The sequence below is a fragment of the Ciconia boyciana genome, chromosome 3 (genome assembly GCF_034638445.1).
Source record: "Ciconia boyciana chromosome 3, ASM3463844v1, whole genome shotgun sequence".
Taxonomy (NCBI): Eukaryota; Metazoa; Chordata; class Aves; order Ciconiiformes; family Ciconiidae; genus Ciconia; species Ciconia boyciana.
Window position 1 is genome coordinate 114,619,122 of NC_132936.1, and position 27,181 is coordinate 114,646,302.

Sequence of the window (27,181 nt, forward strand, 5' to 3'; positions counted from 1 at the left end):
CTCTGGTGCTTTTCATTATATATCAAGCCAATCTTGATTATTTCTTTTTCAAAGGTGAGGAAATTGAGCAATAGTGTAAGTTTATGTTTGACTATCACCCAGTGGCAGAAAAAGAGAGAGCAGCAAAGTCTTCAATGCCAGAGCACGAATCAATCCACTAAATGACACAGCTGCTGAAGTAACCCCTTTAGTTCTTCAAGATGCAAAACCTCTTATTTAAAATGTAACAGCACAGCCTTTCCTTTATAGTAGTTGACAGAAAAACATTCTCTGGATCTACCAAGCAGAGTATTTGTTAACAGAGGAAGTAAACCATTTCCTCTGGAGATGCCAGAAAGCATCCACGAGCTACTACTGCATTCCATGCTTTTCCACGAAAGCCTTCCCCATCCACTATTATTAGATTTTACAGGGGCCCTTTCAGTCCACATCCATCTTCAGACACCAACCTTCCCCAAAACCTTTACCAGTTCTCCATAAAAGGCATGCTGTAGAGGATTCCTGCAGCTGGTCCTCTTCCCTCCCATGTCTCTCAGGAATGGCCACCTACATAATGAACAGGAGACTTACAGGACCTGGTAAACATGGAGGAAATACTACAAGTGACCTTTTTTAAAGCCACTGGAACTGGTCTTTAATAGCATAGAAAATGCAACTTTCATTCATCATCTGACTACAATGCTATAAAGAAACACAGGAGTCCACAGATAATGATCAAATTTGATTCTGCATGTTGATTAACAGTTAATTGTAGTGTCTGATGTTGATTACACAGGCTGGAATTGAAGAAACCCAAATGGTACAACTAGATTACTAGGCATGTTCTGGATGTTGCTGCCTCTACCACAGCACCATGATATGACATTAGAACATGCACTGTAATCACTCCTAAACAGGAAGTCCTAAAACAGAAATAAACACATGCAAGACATCCTTTTCAATCCAAATTGTACACAATTAAATTCTATACATCACAAATCTTTCCAGTGTAAGAAGACACACAGTTGCATTAAAGGTGACAGATGATGTCTGTTTAAGACGACTCCAAACAGGGCTGGGCGTGGAAAAGCAATGGATTTTCTTTAAGGAGCACATAACCATAAGAAGATGTCCCACCATACTCCTCAGATATTAATAATTATGCATGCCAACTCCAAAGCAAGAGCAGGCAAACCAAGAAGAGGACAGGTACAGCAAGCTGTACGTTTTCCTATGGCAACAGAACAGTGCTACTGCACGTTAACAGACTGTCTTTCACGTTTTGTCCTTGGTCACACACTGCCTCAAGCACATGCTTCCTTCATACCTCTGGAGTATTATAGAACAGTGGCACTTTATCATGGATGGACAGTTAAACATGCTGAAGATTAAGTCTGCAAATAAACGGAGACCGGAAGGAGCCGAGGTAAAGATATCCATTGTGCTCATGTGCCTCACTAACATAAGCTACCGTCACTCCATTGGGATCATGAAAGCTTCTTCTGTAGGATCCTGTCTCACTAAGTTCAACAACAAGGCTATATTTGGGCACAAACTTTGTCACGGTTTCCTGACTCAGCAACTAAAAGAAAAAGAAAAGAAAAAAAAGAAAATTAACAACAAAAGATTTTTGTTCTCCGCAATTAGATCTCAGACACTTATACAGTCAAACACCATTCCACACTCCCTAGAAGAAGCAGCTAAGAACATAAACACATATTTTAAGTAAACACTATTGCACAGGCTTAACACTAACATCTGAAAAGCCAACTTTAAAAAAAAAAAGACGACCAGCAGAAGCTACTCTGCTCCAGCACTAGGGTGAAACGATGTCCACGCAGGAGACATCAGCTTGTTCTGGTGCAGTTAATGTCAAGCAGCAGACATCACGCTCTGCTCCCCTTAGCATCAGTTTGATAAGGCACTTGACTGCACCAGGAGAGACAACAAGTTTTACAGGGACAGCACAGTTTGTTTAGCTGAAATGGCACTTCCATCCTAAGCACTGCTTGTGGATTTTTTTTTTGAGAACGGAAGTATTTTCAAGTCTTTTTATTGTTTAAAAAGCACCATGCTGTTTCTTTAGCATCAGATATCCCTTACAAAATACATTATTCTTGCTCATCCTCATCCTAAAGGGGGGTGTGACATAACAGCAGGCATATTGAGTCAGAACAAAGTGTCACCTAGCAGCATACATAACATACACACTGTCTCCTAGGATGCCTAGGGTAGTCATTAGAACAGGTCAGACTTCCCAAATGCTCTCCAGACACCTGGCAATAAGTAGTTTAGGCACTTCGGGTACAAAGGTGAAGTCTTCACATATCCAAATGTAGATCCTGTGTTGCTGCATGGCTAGGGCAGAGATAGTCTCTTTTTCTTTCCTGAGATCAAGATGGAAGGCAACTTAAGAGATGTGTACCTGCTACTCAGAGAAGCAAATGTTAGTTTTACTACCTATGAATATATAAGGACTGTTCTACCTGGGGACAACCACAACAGTTTTAACCACAGCACTAAAAAAAATTTCAAAAATCTTCCTGTGAAGGGGAAGAAACAGGACAAACAAATATTTATCACTTCCATTCCTATACTAAAGGCAGTTTTTTTAAGATTCTTTTTAATTTTTTTTTTACCTTAAATATCATCCTTTTAATCCATGGTTTTTCAGACAAGAAATCCAACAAAGAAAATCCAGGATTGGGCCGGACAGCTGACGTAGCTACCCAATATCCTCCTGAGCTGCTTAACCTGATATTATCTGGAAGACCAGGCATATTCTCAACAAACATATCTGCTCCACCTTTCATCAGCCCAGACACATAATACCTGAAAGTTATAGATAGCAGGATTAAGACATCTTAACTCAAGCAGTTGAGTCAAGCGGTTGACTTCTAATAAACAGAAGTCCCAAAAGGAATTCATTTAAAAAAATGTAATTTATTTTTTTCCTTATTTTGCTACAGGGAAATACAGCACAGCCACATTCCTGTCCCCAGAGAAAGTCAGCTTACTCCACTATGCTAAAGGAAGCCATGATGGAAAGATTATGCAGTCCAGATGTTTACAGTGAAAGAAAAAATTGAGGAAGACCACCTTCTTTGCCACTGATAACTAGGCATGAATAGACTGCAGGGTTTCTTTTGTCATTCAACTCATTTATTTAAACAATCTCTAAACAGAGAGTAGTAATAATTTCTGCAAAGTCATACTCACCTCCTGATTCTAGCCATGGTTGTCTCCTGCACCAAGACAAAGTCTTCCGCAGGAGAGAGCTGGACACCATTGGGAAACCTGAGCCCCACCATTAAGACTTTCACTTCTTTTGTTACTGTGTCATATTCAAGCAGGCTAAAAAGAAAGCATTATATATGGTTTTGAGTGAAGACAAATATTTATTCATCTTGGTTTCATTCTCCAGGCATTCTATCTTCTCTCACATGTACTTCACCTAAGTTAAAAAGGCAGAATAGCCAGGAAGCATTTGTTTATGAACACAAGAGAAATACTAAGCCACTTGAGATTGGCAGCATTCATGAAGGATTTATGCTGAATGTAATGCTAACACCTTCCCTTTTAAAATATATGTTCCACACAAGTCCTCTTGAAGGAAAAAGAGGAATCTCATTTATTTTGCTGCAGGTCTCATTAGCAACATCCACACATTCTCTCACCCTCTCCAGGGCAATGCAGTGTTTGCACAGGTGGTTTATAAAGAGAAAAAACTTGAAGACCAAGGAAATGGTGAAGTCCATTCCTACAGCTGAGCTTACAATAAGTTAAATGCCTTGGGGAAGTGATACTTGCCGCCCATCATCTGTGCCTTCCATAATCAAGAATAAGTAGTCTCGTCTTTGCCATTTGCTACTGGAGTCCGTGAAGTAGATTTTCCTCCCATCCCGCGTCACTGTAAGATCATTCACAAATGACAACTTCTGACCTTCAATTAGTGTTTTGGTTGACACAAGCATTTTCATTTCACCTGGTTACAAAAAGAAGGAAATTAAAAAAAAAAAAAAAAAGACACACAAGACAAGCTTCTGTATATCCTGCCTTGGAAATGACTTAAATACTAACATGATATTAGCAGGCACTTCACATTTTTTCCATTCATGCCTCTGTTAAGTAATAAGGTTTTGGGTTGTAATGAAACAACTCAACACTGAACGTGAATGACCAGGAGAAAATACTCTTCAGAAAAACTGAAACAGTAGATTATGTTCTCTATTGATAAGCACCAGACTTTTCACGTTTCTGAAGCTCATATGAAACCAAGTGCAAACTCAGGTCCCAACCTTGTAGCAGGATGCAGGCAAGCCAATCAATGCTACCCCTTTCCCCACAAACCTGTACGAACAAAGAGTAGTACTTTCTAAACATTAAAACACCAGCAGGTTCACTAAACTGCTCTGTCACAGTCAGCTCTGCCACATATTACCAGGCAAATTATTAAGGCCAAATCTCTAAAAATTAACCAAAATCTATTGACGTCATCTTTGGGCACTGGGTTTGGGTTTGTTTGCTTGGTTTTGTCATGACTGAGCTAATATGGCAGCTGTCTGCCATCAAAAGGAGATACTATCCTCCCAGAACCACACAGTCTGACCCCTTCGATTACATCTCACCTAGCATTTGGCTAGCCTCCCTCTCCCTACCTGAAGCCAATTTGGAGATGTAAACTGTCAGAAAATCAACCCTACACAAAAGCAACTATTGCTTTCTGACAGCACAGCTCCTAAAACTGAGATCTGGCTCAGGGACATACAACGAAGGGCATGATGCAACAGTGCCCTTCTCAGCAGGAACAAGCCACTTGATTTTCAGCTGCACCAAAATACATCTTTCTTCACTTTCTATAGATTGGGGTTACAGGTAAGGTACGAGCTACTCACTCCCACACAGTGAGATCAAGGAAGAAACAAAAGTACAGCAAACGTGACAAAAAGTTTACGTAACAGCAGGGTTTTTTTTTCGCTTTATGAAAACTGAAACAGCTACAAAGCTTTATTCATGGATCCTGAGGTACCAGTTTTGACAACCAAAAGCATATGTCACCAGAAGATAAGCCACTGGTAACTGATCCAGACAGACATAGAGAGGAAGTGATTGCTACAAGAAAATAAATACCAAGTTCTTGCATGGCATATTTCATCCAGACAGCTCCAAACCACTTTACAAAGAAGGCAGGCATTGTTTTGCCTGCAGTGTCTGGCAAAACTGCAAATGAAGCCCAGATTTGTCAGTGGAAGAGAACTTCTGAGCAGAAAAGTCATACCTGTACCAGGATTAACTTCATAGAGTCCATAATAAGCATCTGCCACAAAAAGGGTGTTATTTGGCCCCACTCTGATGCCAACTGGTCTTCCACATGTTGGTTCATCTTCACGGGTTCCTTAGGAAACAATTTTAAAATGGTTTTCCAAAAAGAAATAAATACAAGGCATTCAGGCTACCTACATAGGTCAAAGAGTAGCTTAACAGAACTCTACAGCCAGCACCACACACATTCATTAAATAAATTATTCTTACTTTCCTAGGTGTGAGTGAAACAGATATCCCCATGTTTTCACCAGTCTAGAGATAATCATATAATTTGCCAGGCTGGTAGCTAGCTAACATCTGCCCCGAGTAGGGCTGAATGTCAGAAAATTGGATTTAACTAAATGCTGCTTCTCAGAAAGAATCAGTTTTACTGTGGGTTTCTTTTTCTTTTATTTTTTAAATTAAAAACCACACACACACACATCTTGGAACTCTCTTTTTCTGGAAAGGTCCAACGCTGTCATGAAACAGCTAGTTTCTCAAGACACAGACACTGAAGACTTCTATATGAGGAGGAAGGGGAATACTGCAAATGTGAAAAATTTGTCTGCTTGAGTCCTGAAGAACTAAGAACTTCAGAACATCTATAGTTTGAAATATTAGCAAGAGAAACTTCTGGAGAAGGTAGTCAGCTACACCCTTTCCACTTCCCTTCCCAACTCAAGGAGGGCAAGATGGAAGTCTAGGCTTCCTACTACCTCTTTGGCCCCACAGAAATAGGACAACATAATCTTCCCACCTCTCCCAAGCTGTACAAGTCCAATGGAAATGAGCAGTGGAAATGTGGTTCTTCATATCCATCCCAACCCACATTCATGCCTAAGCAGCAGCTGGAACTCCAGCTTCCTATCAGCTGGCAGCAGACTTCATTGGCTGTCAGCACCAAGACTGTCCTACCTGTTAGGCAGCCAAGAAAGTGCTTCCAAATCAGTCCAGAGCCTAATCATGCGAACATCCATGTAAAATTACATAGCTAAAATGATGAATGTGTCAATGTAAGCTACATAAAGACAGCAACAGTTCCTGCCCATAATTTCTGTCTAACTGGCAACCAGCACAGGGCTGCAGAACCTCATGTAAGCTCCTACATCATTACCACAAACAAAACCACCCACAGTCCCAACATACACCAGCCAGGCTTCTCAGACTACCCAGACAGTAATGAGATAGCCAATGTTAAGCTTCCCTATAGAAATGGTTCTGTTAATAAACAAGCCATTACCAGTTTTTCTCACTCAGTTCCAGAAATATCATTAAATGAAACAAATAAGTGGTACAGAAAGAGGTTTGGAATTCAACAAGAAATAACTGCAATTTAGCAGTAAGAAAACAGAGCTACCATGACCAATGGCAGATCTCTGCTAAAGAGGTGCAGCCACCACAACCCCCCACTGTACTTATAAACAGAGGAAGGGAAATTAGTACAACAAAATGCAAGGCAAAATTCTGTAGATGGGGAAGGTGATATTTATTTTCAAAAATCTCCAAATAAGTTGATCTTTCCCACTCACACATTATCTCAGAGTTCATTCACTCACACTTGTTTAGGAGTCCTCAGTTTTTATGGGGTGGCCCTTCACCTCAGAATCTTGCTGACTTCAGCTTCCATAAATATTAGGCCAGGTTGCTGCCCATTTTTTTCTTGTTTAGGATACGTGCTTTTTCTAGATGGACTAACAGGAAAAGGAATGTTATTTGCGATGCACTTCAACCTCATTTTCCTCCTGGTCTTAAGATGCAGGATCTTCTACTGACAAGTAATCCATGTTGCAGCCTTGCGAGAATGCAGGCCTTGTAGTCATGACATAAAAAAACCCACATTCCTAAATTCTACTGCTGGGAACAGTGTCCTTTGTTATTCAAGTGTACCCATTCCCATTCTTTTGGCCCCTTGTTCCTTCCAGTGCTTATATACATATTTCCACTCATACTTCATTCATACAAATATATTAATATTTCTGATACAAATCTCTACAGAGGAAGATGTGCACTTGCATGGGCAATCCAGACAGAACACTGGTTTAATCAACACAAGCCCTGACCCAGACATTTTCAGATACACTATGTTCAGGAGCTGTCACTTACCACAAGGACCATGGCCAATTCTGGCTATTGTTTGTATTTCCCCATCTTCAATTTTGATAATCTTCCCATCAGCTGTCCCAGTAAATAGCACATCTGCAAAAACAACTGGTGTGATTAGCTTGATCACAAAACTGTAGTGGCAAACATCCTTCCACATGATCCTTCTACTAGCATGAAGTAGAATTCATGTTTAAGATATAGTGAAGTAACAGTCATCTTCAGTCATAGCAAAAGAATAAAGAGGGAAGGGGAAAGATGAAGGCAAATAAGAGTACTTGGTTAGATTTCTTCCAACTCAAAAAGAAGAGGAAGGATTTACACCTTAGGAGTTATGAGTATAGGATATGAAGCTTTCCACCCATAAGTGGTCCAAATCCTTGGTTAAAGGTGGTGTAACAACTTAATGGCTAGTCATTGGACTGATCTCTCTGGGCAAATTTCTACATCATCATAAAACGTGATCAGGCACTGCATCCGTCTTACCACTCTTCAGCAAGAAACTGACTAGATAAAACTTCTCACTCTGATACAGTCCACATAGGCTGCTGGACACCTACCAATGTTCCTATTGTATCAGTTCTGGAGAATTACAAAAACCATAGCAAATGAACAACCCCCCAAACCAAAAGCATTACCAAATTATTGTATTCATGTCAAGCCATGTGACAGCGTAAGACAGATTCACTGAATACAAACACACAAATTTTTCCATACAACCAAATTAAATGAAATACCGTTGGATTAGTAGAGCCCATTGCTTGGACTTTTCCATCTCCAATTTAACTGAAGTTTTAAGTTTGCTAATTACACTTTTAAAAGGGAATAAGAAGACTTCAACATTTATTCATATAAAACTTATTCCCAGCCAGGTTGATTATTTCACCCATAGGTCAGTTGTCCCTTACAGTAAGGTTTCCTTAAAGAGTTTCCAATGAGATTGACGAAACTAGGTAACAGAAAAGAATCAGTGGCTTCAGGTAATGAATTTAGCACATTGTTAACAGAGATAGGTAGAAAAAGCGTAATCTGAGGAAGGAATTTACAGTAGTTTCTTGCTGGGTAAAATAATTTTTAAAAATATTTTACTAATTTATTAGAAGATATAGCAGAAGGAAAATAAATGATATGGCTACTGAGCACCTCTTGTACTGAAGGATGTTTCAGCAAGGGCCTTGCTTGCAACACCCACACCCTCTCCTTTTCACATTAAAACAGTCCAGGACTCATGTCAAGAGTAGTTTCCAGCCTTACCCCCCCTTCAGGAGGCACAGGGAACAACCCCTGCACAAAGCTGGTTTCCTACTAAGTGGGTGTCATGCCATTACAAGTCTAGCCACCTCATTAAGAAACTGCTCAGAGGTGGCATGGGTTTGTGATTTGGGGAGAACACACATGCCATAAGAGACGTACAGGATGGCACCTGTAATGCACACAACAGCACTAAAATGTAAATACACTATTTATCAATTTAAGATTTTTTTCTGTCATATAAGCAAAAATTAACACCACAAAACTCCACTCCCTTAGAGGCAATGAGCATTAAAAGAGTAGGTAGCACCCTGTAAATATTAATTCCCAGTTAAGAGCTAGCCAAATGAAAAATGGGACCACTTCCTCCAAACATAAGTAGCCCCCGACTACATTGCTGATGCTTTCAATCCTGAAGATACGGATTTTTAATCTGGCAACAAGATTTATTTTATACTGGGGAAAAAGGAGAAAAGCAGTATATCACAGCCAGGTTTTGCTGCATAACACAGTTATTTTTTTAAAAACCTACATATTCAAAATAATTTCCAGAGTTTTTTTATCTAAGAGCTATATTGCTGAACAAACCCTTATCAATGGAGCAACATTTAAAGACCCTTCTTTAAAAGCTTGTATTGTCAGTGCTTACCCCCAATATTGACAATGGACTGTGGTCCGACCAGCTGATTTTCCCATAACCGCTCAGCTTTTCGTAACTTGATATTGGGCTCTAGCACACCCGTCAGGAGGGGAGGTTCCTTCAAACTGCAAAACAGAACACAGACCTCATGATCCTTTGCACAAATCTGCAAATGCTCTTGAGCAACATATTGGATCATTTTTCTCCTAGCTTGCCAGCTCCTGCAAACCTGAACTATACCTTACATACAGCATATTTCAAAAAACAAAACACAGCTGACAATCTGAAAAGTTGACTCTTGTTCATCAAGGATCATAATTTTCTGGTTCTGCTAATCAGAAAAGTTGCAGTTATGTGTTCCTAAGACGTATCTAGAAATCTATACAGCTTCAATTCCAACAACACGTTCCCAGTTCATCTATCTTACACAAAGGCAAAAGATTTCTGCATTGCCACAACACAAAAGAATAACTGCTTTCTTACTCAGCTGAATGAGTTGTTTGTACCAGAATATTTTTCCTAAGTAGATATATGCAAATTCCTAAGCAAAAAGGTTTTAAAATTTGAAAGCCTGGCATTTTACAATACACTGAAATCTGACACTGTATAGCATTTTCATCACGGAGAAAAAATAATTTTTAATTACTAATTAGCATACAACTAAGGAAAAAAAGTGTTCCAGTAGTTTGAGCACTAGGAAACATATATTCTCCTTCATGACTTGAATGTATTCCCACAGAGAAAGACCAACTCTACAGAATAAGTTGCACATAAACTTAAAGGGTATTGAACTGAAATCCCAAAATGACAAAATAAGGTCCAATCTTCCAAGCCCTTATTCACATAAATAGCCAAGTTCAAGCCAACTGGAGTTCTAACCAACTACAGAGATACGGAGAAGGAACGTAGTAAGATGCCTACACAGCTTCAACTTAACTACCAGGCTCCAAAGCACTGTGCTTCAAAACCAGCCTTAACTGTGCTGACAAACTCGAATATGTTTCAGTCTCTTAGGTTCTTAAAAACACACACATAAGCCACCTCAGACTCCATGAATTAAAGATTTTAAGTCATTACTAAAAGCTGCATACATGCCCAGGGTGGTAAGCTCATTAGGTGTTAATTCACAAGAGTATGCTAAAGCTCCCTAGGCCAAGTTTTGAAGTAATTTTTCATTTGTTTGTTGTTTTTTTTTTTAATAACTCCTTATATGACCATAAGCAAATGCCTTCCACCTGTAGAATCTTAAAAATATGAAGTTAGACTCCAAAACTTGCCCAGGTTCACAGGATCCAGGACCTATTTGTTACCAACCACATTGCAACTCTACTGCTCACATGGTGAAAATCATTACAATTTCTAGAGCTTCAGTGACTGGGGGGAAAACAAGTCAACTGAAATTGCAAACTACAAAAGCCATGACAATTCAGGAAAGCAGGATCAACACAAATAAGTCAGAAGAAGAGAAAAATACATATTTTATCTGTCTGGTTACAGACAGCAAACTTTCCTTTAAGTATGTATTACTGCACTGGCAAAGCCAACTGAATTACTAGCTCCTTTCCACAGAAGATTTACAGCAGAGTTGTCTTCACAATGCTAACACATATTTGTTTTCCACCCCTTCTTCCAAGCATTAGAGAGCTTCAGATGAGGACAACAGGCTTCAGATAAGGAACTCATTTGCTCGGAACTTTGGACAGTTGTGTTTGCAAGCAGAAAATCCTCCCTGGGATCAGTGTTATCCAAGAGAAAGAACTTGAAATAAACCAGAGTTGCAGGAATTTCACATATCACATCTGCTTTTTTCTCCCCCCTCTTATTCCTCATTATTTCTAGTGGCTTACAGGAATAACATCACTAGTGGCAAATTAGATTTTTATGGGTTCTTTCACTAAAGGGATTGATTCAGACAGCATCTACCTCCTTGAGCTTTTTCAAAACATTTCATAAACATCACACAGAATCATCCTATCTATTGTACAGACTGGAACCACTTCTGGCAGTGAAGCTAAGAAGCTAATTAAGAGTGTACAGCAATATAAGCCAGGGATTTGGGCAGGAAGAATAGTTCTCCTGGTCTTGTAAAAGGGACTTAAAGTAAGAAATGTAAGCATGCAGAATACTGTAACCCTGGACCAGAATTAGACCAGGACTGTATAATAGGAAAAGCAGCATAGACATATCCTATTGGCTTTCAGAATTACTGTTCAGTTGCAATGTATTTCAGGGAATTGGGTTTTGTTAAACCCAACCACAGCAGAAAGCATTTCATTATGATTTGCAATGAGGCAGCTTATGTCTAATAGCCTATTGGCAAGACTTGTAAGTACTACCCTACCACATTAACAGTTTATTTCAACTCTAGAGATATTTACAGTGGTGTTGTTCCTTTTCATTCAGGAATTATCAAGTTGATCATAAATATTTAGCAGACTGAGCATTTTCACTTACTTCAAAATGCCAGGAGCACTAAACAGCCTGAACTCCACCCTATGCTAGCAGTCAAAGCGTTTCACACACAACTTCTCCCAACACAGGTCACATCTTCTCACGTAGTTGATTCACGTTACACTACACTTTTGATACAGGCTTCGATTCAGATGTTTATGAATTCAGACAGGGCAGAAATCACCTAGCTGCATTGCTTTATGAGATCTGCATTTAAATACAACATCACCATATGGTTCCGCTGGTATAAAGCACCAAATCAACCCAGTCAGGTTATCCATTTCAATTTCCATCCTCAGATAAACAGTCTCTCTTTGACAGAGCTATAATAGCAGGGGTACAGCTTGGTCCTTAGAAAATGCAGTTCTCGTCTCACAGAAGGCAAGAGTGTACCTAAGTAATTACAAGCTCCACTGACAGCTTGGACAGCAGAAAATCATTTTATAGATTAATGATCAAAGAAAGTAATTCAGCTCCTTCAGTGATCAGTAGTGACACACAACTGCACAAGATAGCTCAGAAACAGACTGGGTATGCAAAGCAAGCCATAGCAATGGATAATACTACAATCACTCCCCAGTTTCTTAATCCAGTTAGAACCACTTTACATAGTTGACTCGTTTGCTGGGGGAAAAAAAAAAAAACACAACAGAATGCATACAAGTAGTTACGCTTCAATAACATTTATTTCAAAGCAAAGCAACAATTTACCTTATAGGCTGAGGGTCTATAGGACAATCCAGTAGAACAGTTACTCCAAGCAGGGGCACAGTTAGAGACGCAGCCAAAGTCAAGAAGGTAACTCGGAACACCTTGCTGCTGTAAGTACTGCCAAAACCAGACAAGAAATAGGATTAACATGCTAAGCTGTTTTAAGACACAAGTCTTTAAAAATTCTTTAACAGCCTATTTTCTTAACAAAAGGAACCGGAAATACTTTTGCCTAACCACCATCCTGAATGACCTTTAAGGTCCATTTTGAACTCGTTAGGATAAGAGAAAGGGATATTTATCCAGTCTCAGCATACTGGCAGATCATATGAGGCAGAGTGTTCTCTTGTACAGGTTTCATTGCATGCTACAAGTTACAGCTGACTTAAAAAAAAAAAAAAAAGAAAAAAAAAAGAAATGGGGGGGAGGTGATGTTGTTGGGTTGGGGTTTTTCCAACTTGATCTTCAGTTTTGGCAATGGTTTCCATCCCAACACAAATTTTGGATGAAAAGGTCAACTAAAACAACAAACATTAGAGGAAGTTAAATGAATGCTTGCTTAACTTAGTGAACATTTGAAACTCAAGCCCCAGCACACAAAAGAAATTATCTTCTATTTGCCCATCAAAACACACAACAAAAAAGTAAAAACTGTTCTTCCACAGGAGAAAAACAGGGTTTGTTCTCAACAAGTTTAGAGGCATCAATCAGACATTTACAGAGAAAAGCACAGAGCCACACTCAACAAATCCTAGCCTTGAACTGGAAAAGCAGCTCCCACAATTTTAGCTACTCTGAACCATTCACTGGCACAGCCAGCCAGTCTCCTTGCAGTATCAATTAAAGGCAAACAGTGCCTGATGGTTCTGCATTAATCCCTGGACCACTTCCACTGTTTTGTCCTTCATTAGCCAATCATCCAGACAGTAAGAAATACGAACTACTGCCCAGAGCACAAATATCACAACTGGGCAACTAATGACATGTACTTGCAGTACTGGTATCAGCATCAAGGTAACCTTTGGGATTATCAGCTGGAACAGCAAGGACAGAACTAGGCCTAGATTTGGTCACTGCTTGCATGCACAATGTACAGAAGTTGGAATATTCATAATCCATCACAGCTCTTTCCTGATGGCACAAGTGCTACCAGCCTCTCTCTTCTGGCAGCAGACATAGGCGGTTAGGATGGAGGTCTGCCCAGTTTCCCCAGCTCTGCACAGTACCCAACGGGCCATCACAAGCCACCATGCAAATCGCCAGGCTGTGCCAAGGTGACTGCTACAAGGATGCTGACAGCCTGCCATGACAAGAGCTGCCACTGCTGCTAGCCCAAAGTCACAGACGGTTCAGCCCACTCCAAGAAGTGGTGTTAGCACTGCTACTGCTGGTCACCAAACTTTGCCCAGCTCCCCCAAGGCACTCACCAGCTGAGCCTGCTTCCTTTCCACCAGCATGCCCAAGTATTCCTGCTCTCAGATATATTAAAAAATAAATTTTATTTCTTGCACTCAAGAGCACAGCATTCCCATCATGAACTTCAGCAGTGTTACAGCACTAAGCCTGTCTCCACCTGAGCTGGACCAGGCTGGGAAACTGCTTCAAACAAGCTTTCTCATCTGCACTGACCTTTTCGTACTTCCCAAGAGCCAGACTGCCCTTGCAATTAATTAGAAGAATTCAGCACTTCCTGCTTTAACAGTAGATGTCTCGAGGAAGCAACAACCTCCCAGTCTGTTTCCCCTTGGATTTGGAATCAAGGGTGGGTGGTAGAGATATGAGGCGATCCCCAAGTTCACACAAAAACAAAGACTTCAGCTGTCAGCTTTGTCCTTCTACTGTCCTTGAAAAGATGAAGGCTCAATACTATAAGATTAAAAGTACTGCCAGCAGACACCTGAGCATCTTTGTGACAGCTGAGAACAGCTCACACAAAAGGAAGCAGACAAAGATGAATGGGAACTCATCTGCCAAAGCCAACTTAATTAAAGCTCCTGAAAGCATAATTTAAGTAGAGGTCATATTTCTGATCCTCATTCAAACTTACAAGGAATAGACAATAAAGGAAAAAGGCAGGAAGAATGAGGTGACAAGCAAACTCACGCTTCAAGCCTGCAAACTGCAAGACCTATTTTAGATACTGCTGAAACCACAAGAATTTAAATAAAACCCAAAAACTTAAAAAAAAAAGTCAGCTGCTCAGAATCCTTAGAAAAGTAAACAAACAAAACATACCCAATAAAGAATACCGACAACTGTAAGTTACTGACTGGTCACTGGAAAGAATCACTGAAGTAATGGTTCACCAACACTCATAAGCAAAACAGAAATCTTTAGCTAATTGTGTCTCTGATAATTAATCCTACATGGACTCCAGACACAAATCTCAATAATGCAACTTACCAGGACTCCAGCTACAATAACAGCAATTTAGTTGTCGCTATGAACTGAAAAGAGAAGCCATTGCACCAGCTCTTGAAGACAGACAGTAGGCTGGCAAGACAATACTATGGGTCACCATAGCCAGGAGTCCAGGCTGCCTCATCCTTTTGGCAGAAGAGCTACTGGGGGGCCAGAGGGGAAAGCAACTGTCATCAAGAGTTTCTGCCATGGCTCCCAGCCAGAAAAAGGGCAGCCTCCAGAATTTGTTCCACTGGTTTCATGCAGGACAGTCTCATCAGAACAGGACCCGTGGATACTCTGAATCATTGCTGGAGCCCTAGAAATTCAACTGATTTGAGCAAAGTTACCAAGAGAGACTGAAGCCAGGAGGAGCAGTCTCTCAAGCTGAGTGATGCTGATGCTGTCCTTCAAAAACAGTGGCTACGCATGCAAGCCACCAAGTTTCATTCTGATGACCCTGAAGGGCAGAGATAAGAATCTGCAAGGTACTCAAATCGGAAGGGCCATAGTAGGTGGTGAACCAAAGTATTACAAGTCATGAACTACTTTATTCAGTGGAAGGCAATGCAAACACCACCACTTTCTTATTGCAGCTACTGCCTTTAGTTACAGTGAAGCTAATTCTTTATAAAATTCCTAAATAGAAAATTGTAAATGGAATCTTCTTTAACTTAGCCACAAACAAATGGACTGTTTATCAGGTTATTCCATCTCAGACATGTATAGACTAGTCTTTAAACTGCAGATTACTCTTTAAACTATTGCTAAATATAAACAGACTAACCAGAGCTATACAGGACTTAATCAAACCCACAATAAATCTGTGAAAGCCACAATGGGATAAGTGTTATTTGACTAGCAAAAGCTAAACAGTACTTAAACAGACCCACTGGAAAAAAAAAAGCCACAAATAAAACCTTTTTTTTTTTGGTTAAAAGCTCTTCTTACAGCTTGGCAGAAGCAGGTGTGCAGGCCCTGCCCAAAACCCTCCTCCCTCTGTCAGCCACCTCCAGCAGAAGCACAAGCACTAGGGAGAGAAGCACCTGCTGCAGAGCTGGGGTGCTGGGAGGCCAGGGGTACCCACAGGCTGACACCCACGGGCTGACCCAGCATCAACCTGTGCCTCCAACCAAGAGAGGGGAACTGAGGCCTCGCTCCCCATGCCCGTGGCAGCCTGCCAGCCCCTTCCACCCCCCTCTCGCCCAGGACAGCCTCTCCCAGGGCACTCTGGCCCAGACCAGGGCCTCCCTCACCCGGGTCAGGCCAGGTCGGTGGAGCCTCTCCCCTCCCAGCACGGATTTCACCCGGATTTCACTCTCCAGCCGGATTTCACCCAGGCCAGGCCCGATGACCGCCTTGCAGCCCCAGGTCAGGTCAGGCCAGGCCAGGCCAGGCCAGGCCCCCCAACCCACCCACCACGAACCCTCCTCCTCAGCTCCCCGGCCAGACCGGGCCCTTCCCCCGGGTCAAGCCGAATACCCCCTCGCACCGGCCAGGCCCGGCCCAGGCCCTCAGCACCCTCCGGCACACCGCCCACCGCCGCTCGGCCCGGCCCTTCTCTCCTCTCAGGCTAGGCCTGCCCCACCCCCGCGGCCACAGCAGGCCCCTCTTCCCTCCCCGTCGAGGGGGACCGCGCCGGGCCCCACCTGCCCGCCTTGGCGTCCTGCGCCGGGCTGTCCTCGGTGATGACCTGCGGGCGGAAGAGCCGGCGCTGCCGCAGGCCCTCCGCCTCATTCATGCTGCTGCTGCCGCCGCCGCCGCGCACCGGCGCTCCCACCGCCCAGAGACCCGCCCCGGCCCCGGCCCCGGCCCCGCCCTCTCCACACACCCCAAGGAGCCGGCCCCGCGGCCCCGCCCCCACGGGTCCCGGGCCACGCCCCCGCCCTCTCCTCAGGCGGGAGCCGCCCCCGCGCCGCGGTGGGCGTGAGGTGGCGAGTGCTCTGGTTTCTCGCCCACCGCTGGGTCCGTTCTCCGCCGGCGGGTAGGCCGTGCTAATAGCTACCCTGCCCCCAGGCGATCTCAGCGAGCTCCACCGCTGCCTCCTGAGCGGCCTGGGGCTCCCCTAGGCAGGGCCGGTGCTGCGGCCATCCCTCGCTCGGCAAGCCCGAGCCCGAGGGCCCGCAAGATGGCGCCAGGAAACCGCGAGGGAGGGAGGGAGGGAGGGAGGGGCTGACTTTCCCCGGAGAGGCGGGGGAAATGGTCTCCGGTGGGACGGGAAGGCAGAGGGCCGCCGGGGGCGCTCTGGGACGCGGAAGGCAAACTGGAGTTGCCTACGGGAGCGTGGGCTGGCGGAGCTGCTGGGCGCCTCTTTATGTCTGCCTGACCCCCTCAACAGCTTGTGCGCCCGTCGGATGTCTTAACCCAGATGCGAGGGGTGACACCCGCGCCCCCCGTCTTTGTCAGCCCGCGGGCTCCCAGAACATCAGCTTTGCTTCCTCTCGTGGTCTTTCGGGTAACGCAATGTGCTGAGATTTTTCTGGCTTCTTTGCCTTGCTCGGGAGCAGCGGCGTTACAGGAAGGACCCAGGGTGCCAGCGCCAAGATCGGACCCATGGCTTTGTTAACACTGCAAAAACCAGCGTTTAGCAAGTGCAGCTCAACAGACAAGGGCTGGAATAGGGGACCGCCCCGCCTGCGGTGGGAAAGGCTATTTGGCATCATGCCTAGTAACAAAACGTGTGGGTTTTCCACAGAGAGAAGATGCGGCCAGGAAAGGCGGGGGGGGGGGGGGGCTTTCCTCTCTGTGCGGGTTGAGTTCAGGCAACAGGCCCAGCAGCTGCAGGAGCTTAGCAGCACTGTTCCCTAACGGCACCTGCTTTCCTGAACAACCATCTCACCCCAGGACCTTGTGAGTAGTATTCCACAACCTCTCCTCCCAACTGCCGTGACACTACTGTTGTTCCTGGGGGCGCAAAGGGCTGAGGCACAGAGGAGTAAAATGGCATCCCCAAGGTCCAGTAGGTAGAAAAATAAATTTAATTGAGTCTTCTGCTTGCCAGGTGCAGGGTGAGCACTAAAAAGCACTGGGTTTCCACTGTCCCAGACTCCACAGACCAAAAAGCCAAAGTAAGCTTTGTCACTGCAGACACAGGGAGTCGAGGCAGATACGCACTAGCCACAGAGGAATAGAAGCAAGAGTGAAAAAGCTGCTGTGGGAGATCATTCATTACCAGTGTTTGTGGGCTGGTAATTTTGCATAGCTGTGACCATTTCCACCCCAAAAGGTGGTTACATCCCCAAATCCTTCTGTCCAGGACAAAGCAGGGCTAGGCTCACTGCCATGAAAAATACGCTGCGCCTCTAGACTCAGCCAGGAGACAATTCCCTGTCCCGAATTGTCTGTTTTCAAGCTGAAAAAGAATCATCTGTTCCTTCTTAGTTTAAAAACAGAAACTTGTTGCTGAAATTGGCTTCTGTGGCTTTAACTGGCCATAGAGACAGCCCCTGAATATAATTGTGTAAGGCTGGAAAACGGTCTCCATTTTCCAATAAATTCTCAGTAAATAAATCTGGGCAGCTGCAGTAGCAAAACACAAAGTGAGGAGATGGGCACCCTCCTTTCTATGTAGCCCTTTCCATGACTTGTCGGAGACACTTGCCAGAGGGTTGCAAGAGCTAAGAGTGGTGTTGGAAGCTTTCCAGAAGCAGCTGCTGGAGGTAACAGGAGAGGTGGCTAACGAGGATGTTCAGTGTCCGTCCCTGCATTACAACTATAGTGTTATCCATGTGGTACGCAGAGGGTGAAACACAATCTTCCTCACTTCTTAATGGACAAGGCGCCCTGCAGAGGATGTGTTCCTGGCACTTACAAATGACCCATGGCACCTAGAAACAAATTTCTTCTCATCTGCACGGCTCTGGGACAGCTACACACTCACTTTCTACACAATGCTGTCTCTCGTGTTCCCCACACATCCTGTTTTCACTCCTTTTCTACTTGTGCATGCTGCACACAAGACAGAGATGAACAGCTGAACCCTCCATATCAACTAGTAATAATTAATTGTTCCCACTAATTGTTCTCTGTTTGCATCACACAGGAAAATGAGTGTAGAGCAGTGGGACCTCAGGATTTACACATGCAGCTTACTGACTTGCACATGCTAGTTCTTCAACTTTTTGAGTTGTTTTGCAGTGCCAGTTTTCTGGCAGTAACTCATTTTCTGTGAGCTACTGTTTAGAGAAAAGCAGCAAAGCAAAACAACAATTAGGACCACAAGATGACTCATCCTGATCTCGAACTCCTTTGCTTCTCCTTGGTCTGTGCTGGCAGACTAAAATAATCGGGACAGGCAGAAGCAAGTCCAAAGAAATGAAAAAGTCCCAGACCCTGTAGGGGATGGAGGGTCGGACACCTATATGCAAAGCCAACCCATCACACAGAGAAAGATATTTCCTTTAATGAAAATATTAATACAGACATCGTTGACGAAACTGGTTTTGGTGAGGACAATAAATGTGTTTAAAGCATGATTACAGGAAAACAAAATTAAATTAAAGGCTTAACATTAGACTATATAACACACACCTCACCTCATCAAAAGGACTTTCCCTTTCTAAAATTAAGAAAAGCATGGTCTGTGTTTCCAGTGGGGGAAAAGCCACCATGACCGGGTCTCACTGGCAAAACCAAGTGGGGAAAAAAAGCAAACACATTTGCCCTTTGCAACAAACTGCAACAGGTAAAATTGACTCTGGATCTCTTTTAAGGAAGCTACAAAGGCAACCTGGCAAATAACCCACACATTACTCATGGATACACAAAGGTTTAGAAGAATTCAACAGTTCTGCTTTTCTAAACGAAGCCATTACCCCTAAGTTTGTCCCATGATCCCACTGTAAAGTATTCCATGTACCATTACCTCCTTCACTGATTAGTGAAGATCAGCTCTTAGGACTGCAGGCCCAGGGTCTTTCGCAAGCTACCTCGCAAGCATTTCAAGAACTGAGGACATCAGTGCCAGTTCTGCAGGCTGAACCCCTCCCTGAACAAGCCTGGTGGCGGGGGGGTCAGACTGCTGCATGCGAAGCAGCACTGTCGCCATGCAGCAGTCCCGATGTTCATGACAACCAGGGAATAATGAAAATGCAAAGCTCAACTCAGGCTCACGCTGAAGATGCAACCGCTGCAGTTAGCAGAGATCATGGGGAAAAAGAAGAAACGGGGACTTCTCTGGCTGGAAAATTTCATCTGTTTGGCAAAGCTTTCTATGAGTAGCCTACCCAGTGAAGCACCGTATTCTTTTTGTAAGAAGTACCAGTTCCAAGCCCTGCCTAGCTCTGTTTCTACCAGCCTCAGGGTGCTATTGAGATGAACTGAGCAGGGGTGTTAGCTCCAAGAGCTGATGCTGGTATACTTGCAGAAGTGCAGTTTTACCAGGAGAGGAGGGGGCTGAGGCTGCCCAGCGGGAGCTGTGTCCATGTGGGTGGCACAACAGCACCACATGCTGTTGAATACCCCAAGGGGGCCTCTAAGCAGAGGGACATCCCAAGGACCACGGCTCAGATGTGGAAATGCACAAGGAAGAAACAGTGGCCGTCGTGGTACTGGATGGCAGGCATGTGGCACTCTAACCTTGCACATGCTGGTGACGTGATTTTAGCAAAGATGCTTGTAAGGCTTCAGAAGTTCACAGTATGAGACTCGTTTGTAACTACCGTCTGTCCACACCATAGCTGCCATGACTGTGAATTTATTGGGGTGCTGCAGCTACCTGGTCAGTCTGTAACCTGCCTGGCAGCCGTGGTCCCTAAGCCCATGCAAGTTGAGACAACAGGCATGCAGGTGAGGGAGCGTGCCTATCCCCCATTTTCCCTGAGCAGAATTGTATGACAAACGTCTCAATGCACCAAAGCACATTGCTCCTCACATAGCTAGTCTTCGTGAGACAATTCAGATGAATTAGACCATGTGTCTGTGACCACTGGGTCACACCTTAGCATAGAAATTTCAGGTCAACAGGACAAGGAAATTGTATATCCCTAATATAGGAAATGCATTCGTGACTAAAAGGAAAGTGTGTAATCTTGTTCAGAAGTCATTTTTCTTCCTCCACGCTGTATTTCAGACTGCATGGAAACAACTTGTTTAAACAAGGGAGTCTACTTTTTCTGTCAAAAGCACTAACTCCTGGCTGCTTCCCACTTGAAAATCACTTAAGGAAGTGTGGGGTTTTTTTTCTTTTGCAATGGCAATAGAGGATATATGTAGTGGCTGTCTCCTAAAATACTAACATCCTGTCAACTCCATCAAACCTTCTGATCTTCTCACAAAGTCCACAGGGTGTCTACTTACCTTAAGCAAAAATGGATTGCAGTCAGAAGGATGGGAATTTTAACGAAGCATGATATTCCCTACTGTATTACCCAGTCCCTAGAGACGTTTAAAATAAATTTAAAAAAAAAAAACAAAAAACAGCAAATGCAGCTAGCGTACTCAGAGGAACTCTGGGATCTAAGACAACATGCCTGCCTTTGAGAACACATCGTACTACGAGCAGCCTGCTTCCCCATTTGGTACCAGAATCTCTGCCGGCCAAAAAACTGACCACTCCTCTCCCAGTCCTACAGGATCACCTTGCCATTTCTGTCCTGCCATTCCTGCCTGCAGTTAGGTGCACAGATTGTCTTTCCAGTACACAGTCCCACTGGAAAAGACAGTGCTGCTCCAGTTAAATTCAGCAATAAGTAACCCCTGTAAAACTATGGCAAAAATTGGCAATTCTGCCAATTACTCAGGGGTTTGGCAGGCCAAAACACACAGCTCTGTGAAACTAAGCAGACTGTCATCTGAGAAAGACAGAGGCAGGACTGCAAGGTTTAACAGAGTGACCCCAGCCACAGCGCTGGAATGGTGGTTAGCAGTCACTTGGCTTAGGCGGGTTAAGATGTAGAAGCTCTGCTTGAGCCCTCGTGGCACACACAGATCAGCACTGTGCACGCTACACTGGCATATACCTTGAGCTTTTGCACCTAGGGAGAGGGGAGGAGTCCTCTACCATGTCTTCCTGGCATGCTCTATGGCCCCTCCAACCACTCTGAACCCCTCACACAGCTTAAACCAAATTTAGCAGTGGCAGAAGTCTCAAAGGCATTCAGCACCGACAGGCTTTTCCATGACCCTCAGTGGCATAGTAAAGGACAGGAGACCTGCTAGCAAATTCTTCTGAACAGCCCAAATATAAGGAGTGCTTCAGTCAAAATGTGTTCACGATAAAACGAGTCCAGAAATAAAACACTGAATATATTAGTTGCAATTTTGAAAGCATATGAAAGACAAAGGCTATTGTTCCCTGCTATTCTGAGGTTGCTGGTCTGGAATGCTACCATCGATTTCCAGAAGGCATCTAAGAGGCACGTCCTTCTTTGTGGATTGTGCAATTTGCAGGTACCCACCTGGTATTTAACTCTTTGGAAGATCAGCACAGCAGCATGCGGAAGCGGCAGACATGGTAGGGCCCAACTTGAAACGATAAGCATTAAGTCATAACTTCTGACAGGAGAACCAACCTACCTCCAAACTGGGTGCCTGTGTTTGTTGGAGCAAACAAGATTACAGGCCATTCGGGAGTGGGCTAAAATAACCATTCCTTGGGCAGAAATCACACACCTTGGCACGTCACAATGAACCCTCCAGCACACCTCTCTCAGCTTCAAACCTCTCTTGAGCACTTCAGTATTTTGTTTCCCAGTATTTTGTTTCAGTATTCTTTGTTTCCCAATGCTCCTCTGACAGACAGCAAGCAAACATCATCCCTTTTCATAGCGACCTCAAGAAACAAAGGCACCTACACAAATCACCAACTGGCGACAAAGATCTACCAGTTGTGGACCACCACTCCTAATACACAGAAGTGAACCACAATGGACAACACTGATCAGCTGTCATCACCGATGAGGAAGAGGACAGTTACTTTAAAAACCCAGCTGGTAATCTCAGTTTCTCAAGGCAGAAGAAAAACACATGGGACCAGACCCCTCCTACGCAACTGGCAATGCGTTGAGGACATGTAGGGAGCCCAGCAGTAGGCTTTCTGGCTCAGTTTTGCAGTTGGAAGTGCTAGTGCTGGGTTGCCTAGGTGGGACATGAAGGGACACAGGCTCACCATCTCTGGCAAGTCCCAGGACATACAGTGGTAGGAACAAACGCTTATGAGGAAAGCCAAAGGGTAACAACTGGGTAAACACAATAAAGAATTATCAGACTAGCAATGTCCTTCTCATTTCCCTAATAACTCATGTGAAACATCTACTAGAATACCCAGCATTGCTGAAAAGGCACCACAGTTGCAGTGAAATACAGCTACTTGAACTTGGATTAGCCAAGCTGAAGAAAAAATTGAAGACGGGTATTCCAGGGCTTCTTTTAAAACAGCAAAAGTACTGTATAAAAACATTCCCCTGTACAGTAACATTAAATGAGAAACATTAACAGCTGCATCTTGCTTCAGCTAGTATTAAATGTCATCATAGCTAATGGAAACCACCAATGGCTGCTCTACATCAGCCCTAAAAGCAATGAAAAGGAGCTCACTGACTGTGCAAAACTGCAGATTGCTCCTAGCTCTGTGCATCTCAAAATACATTGTGGAGTGGAAAATCCTGTTCCCCTAGAAGGGAACAGAGTCTTTAAAAAAACACCGAGAGAGAACTGTGTCGTTTGTCTGGTTATATGAGACCTTCCACATTTCCAGAGGAGAGAGATTCCAGAGCTGACTGCTATGAGGAACTCTTCTCCTTGTATTTCTGGTAAGCATCCACTATCTCCTTGACAACACTTGGATCATCAAGTGTGGTGACATCTCCCATGTTGCTTGCTTGTTCAGTGACTACTTTCCTCAGCAGCCTTCTCATGATCTTCCCTGACCGGGTTTTAGGAAGACGTTTCACCACCTGCAGAGAAGGGAAAGATGCACCCATATTAGAACCTGGATCCTGATGGAAACCACGAGGAAATTTGGCTGAACTGTCTTAAGCCTGGCACACTATCTCATGGCCACGGCTCCTCTGAGGCTCCTGGGAAATACGAGACCATTGAGCACATTGGTTTATGTCCAAGGAAAGGAGTGTCACTAGTATCAATTCCTCATGCTATAAATTTTATTCTTATCTAAGTGGACTTTTTCCCCATTTACTCATTGCTGTGTATCTCCAGGCTGGGTGCTGCAGGACACACAGCTCTTTGGAGAATCAGGTCCTGAATAAGCTGTTAACTATTGAACTAGAAAGCTAGTTACACTTGAAAAATCAGGCACTGATGATGGCACAGATCTCAACGCATTACCAGAATGGGCATTCATATTCCCCTTTACAGGGCAGGAATAGAAAGCACACAACACTGCACGCCAGCTACAAGGTCTCCTACTCAAGGGATAACTCTTGTGTGCTGATGTTTCTCTCTGCCCAATTATATCTGCCAGCCTACATGCCTTCCTTCATAACCAGAAGACTGTTAAATGTCTTGGCTATGCTTCCTGCAAACAACCTAGCAGCAGATTCAAAGGCTTTAGCATAAACTTGAGCCTGGTAAAGAGTTCTCAGGCACTGAACAAAGTTGCTAGCAAGTCTCACATTTTGTAACATGATCAGGCCAGTAGGCTACAAAACTCCAATGCATTAACTAACATATAAGGAAAGAGTTGTAGGACTTCTCTGCAGGACTACCCCCAAACACAGGGAAACAGAGGTGTTTCCTTGCAAACCTGCAAGTTCTGGGAGCTGCTCCAATCCACTGCGGATGTCTTGGGCTGTTCCAAGTTGAATGAGCCACCCTTGCCTGCTCCTGTTCTATTCTGTAACCTGTGTCTTGGTGTCCACCTTCCCAGCATATGGCTAAAGCAGAGCCCCTCAAAGAAGTAGTCTGGTCACTGCTGCCAAGCAGAGAGCGGAACGGATGCAGACAGGCCTTGGGGGGCAGCTAAGGGGCAGCTTTGTGCACTCTCCCCAAACACACAAAGGGAGCTGCTGAAAGGTGAGCAGGCTTGAAACAGAGCCTGGAGTTCCATCAGTGCTCCCAGGGTCAGGCTGAACAGCTGTCCGAGTTATGCAATAGAAACAGCCAGTCCTTTGGGAGCTGGAGTTGATGCTAATTATCAATGCAAAATAGCTGGGCAGTGGAAAGCGTCACTCTGCCCCTCAGTGACACTGAAGGTTGTGGCGTTTCTCTATAGTTTAGTGGGGTTTTATCTGATCCATTGCACAGGGCCACAGAGAGCAGTGCTACATTTCTTCAGCAAGGGGTTAGCTGAGAGCAAGAGCTATGTGGAGCAGTAATGCTGTTGCATAGTGAACAGGGACATCAAGTGCATCTTGAGGCACAGGGTGCGCCTGGGGTTCCCCTTTGCCAGAGCTCTTGCAAGCATAGTGCTCTCAACGCTCTCTGTGCATCCCACTTAAAGCACTTGGCCCAAAGTGCTTCTGGTAACGCACTGAGATCTGTGCCACCATCAGTGCCTGAGTTTTCAAGTTTAGCACTTGGCCCAAATGGGGCAGCCTCAGGGTAGCTCTAAAACACACTCTGTAACAGCCCCACCAAGAAGCTGCTCTGCAGGCTGGAGCAGCTGTAATATCCCAGCCACCCTTTGGGTCACGGCTGATCCTCATGCATGGAGAAGGAGCACATGCAGACCACAGCACCTGCCCTCCCCTACCTAGGGTCCCTCCAGCTAGTTCTGTTTTTCTGCTTCGTCCTGCCAGAGAGGGACAACAGCAGCACTGCAGGCAGGAAGGTGAGGCTTGCTCAATGTGACCATTCCTGCTCCTGGTCCCAGTTACAGTCTCCCGCTTACCAGAATGTGGTCGGGCACAGCATATTTTGCTATCTTGGAAGCCACTATGGTTTTGAGCTCTTCTTTGACACGGTCTATATGAACTGTCTGCTCCTTTAGCACTATGAAAGCAAAGGCACCTGGAAGACAAATAAGCAGAAGCCACATACATCATATTAGATCCTGGCTGGCAAGACCAGGGATGCTGATTCGAATGCCAAGGCAGGTTTCAAATCATTCCTATGTGCAACCTAGGGAGTGCCAAGAAAACCATAGATCCTGTTTACAAAAGGGAGTCAGACTCCAGCCCTCAAATGATGACCCAGCCTTGTCTTGGCATCTATGGACCAGGCTGATCTCAGTGACAATGACAACGTGACATAAATTACCGAAGTGTCACTGGGATTAAAAGCTGGCCAACACAAATCAGCTGTTCCCGTTCTGTTCAAAGGACATCTCTGAGCACAATCCTTTTTAAGGATGCTCTGCCACATATGTAAACACTATGTGTGAAAACAGTTTAGGGGAGTAATACCTGCACCCAGCTTAGGAAAATGCAATTATTTTCATGGCTATCTTTGCCTCTTGGGGCTGCAACGCCAGTCAACCTAAGGATAACTGCCCTCCCATTCCCTAGGCACCTCCTAACATGGAACCCAGGTTAGAAATTAAGGAAAATGTATGTAGGTGTCATGTCAGGACACTGCTTTTCACATACCTTCTCCTTTGATCTTGTGTGGATACCCAATCACAGCTGTCTCAGGGACCTCAGGGTGATCAGCCTTCACAAAAAGTGAAACAAAAATACACAGAGCATAACAACTGCTTCAAGCCCTGCAGAGTTTGTGCCAGCTGCTCTAGGAACAAAACACCTTGCCATATCTCACCCTCCCCTTGGCAGATCCTGCTGAAAGCACAACAGGAAAGCTGGATGCCGCCTTCCTACTGCATGGTCAGCTGGTGGCCATGGCCATGGCTGTGTCTCTGGGAGGAGCATTTACTCACTGGATTGGCCCTGCTTTTAAACATACAAGTAAGTACTCTTACATACACTGCTAAGGCCACTTCACACCAAGCTGAATTTGCACCAGCTTGAAACCTGCTTTTCTTTCTTTCTTTGTGCTCTCACGTGTGCATGGCTGTGGTCCCAAGTGGTGACTGGCCATGGCCAAATCACAAGCAAAACCAGTCCTGCATTGCTCTGTGCCACAGGGCACTGTTGCCAGCAGAGCAAAAGTGAAGCTGCCAACATCACAGTCCACATTTGAATGGTGTTTATAAGTGCCCAAAGCAGAAAGAATCAGGCCTCTTCATCTTCCCAGAAGGGGGGAAGGGTTGTTTTGCCAAATGCATATTTTTATTATTATGCTACACAACAGCAATTTATTCTGTCACACCTCAGAGTTTAATTTAACATTCTTCTGCAGTACGAAGACAATTTGTGTACAGACTGGAAGAAATGGCATATCTGAATCCCACACCAAAAACTGGATTATGCTATCTTAAATTAGATTAAAATATGAAAGAAAACATCGCAGAGCAAGCTAAGCATATAAATATATTTGCATATACAC

The 27,181-nt window shown here is 44.2% G+C and overlaps 2 protein-coding genes across 4 annotated transcripts in view; both read right to left on the minus strand.

Moving 5' to 3' along the window:
* Positions 1-708: 708 nt before the first annotated feature.
* APMAP (adipocyte plasma membrane associated protein) lies at positions 709-16,633 on the minus strand. 3 transcript variants are annotated; one of them, XR_012041704.1, is made up of 10 exons: positions 16,489-16,633; positions 12,440-12,556; positions 9,287-9,402; positions 7,390-7,482; positions 5,258-5,374; positions 3,790-3,964; positions 3,199-3,333; positions 2,619-2,811; positions 2,187-2,366; positions 1,422-1,561 (listed from the first exon to the last, which is right to left on the minus strand). XR_012041704.1 is itself a non-coding variant. In XM_072857149.1 (10 exons), exons 1-9 carry the CDS (start codon positions 16,578-16,580, stop codon positions 2,301-2,303), a joined length of 1,104 nt encoding a protein of 367 aa, XP_072713250.1. In that variant the 5' UTR covers positions 16,581-16,633; the 3' UTR covers positions 1,422-1,561; positions 2,256-2,300. The 3 variants fall into 3 exon arrangements, 2 of the variants coding, with proteins under 2 accessions (XP_072713249.1, XP_072713250.1); XM_072857149.1 differs by having other exon boundaries at positions 2,256-2,366; XM_072857148.1 differs by lacking the exon at positions 2,187-2,366 and having other exon boundaries at positions 709-1,561.
* Positions 16,634-19,297: 2,664 nt separating this feature from the next.
* ACSS1 (acyl-CoA synthetase short chain family member 1) overlaps positions 19,298-27,181 on the minus strand; it is a 39,758-nt gene continuing 31,874 nt past the window's right edge. Inside the window, exons 12-14 of the mRNA XM_072857150.1 lie at positions 26,326-26,389; positions 25,629-25,747; positions 19,298-23,733 (exon numbers count right to left, since the gene is read on the minus strand). Of these exons, the coding sequence (XP_072713251.1) occupies positions 23,560-23,733; positions 25,629-25,747; positions 26,326-26,389 (357 nt within the window). The 3' untranslated portion in view covers positions 19,298-23,559. The remainder of the gene's footprint in view (positions 23,734-25,628; positions 25,748-26,325; positions 26,390-27,181) is intronic.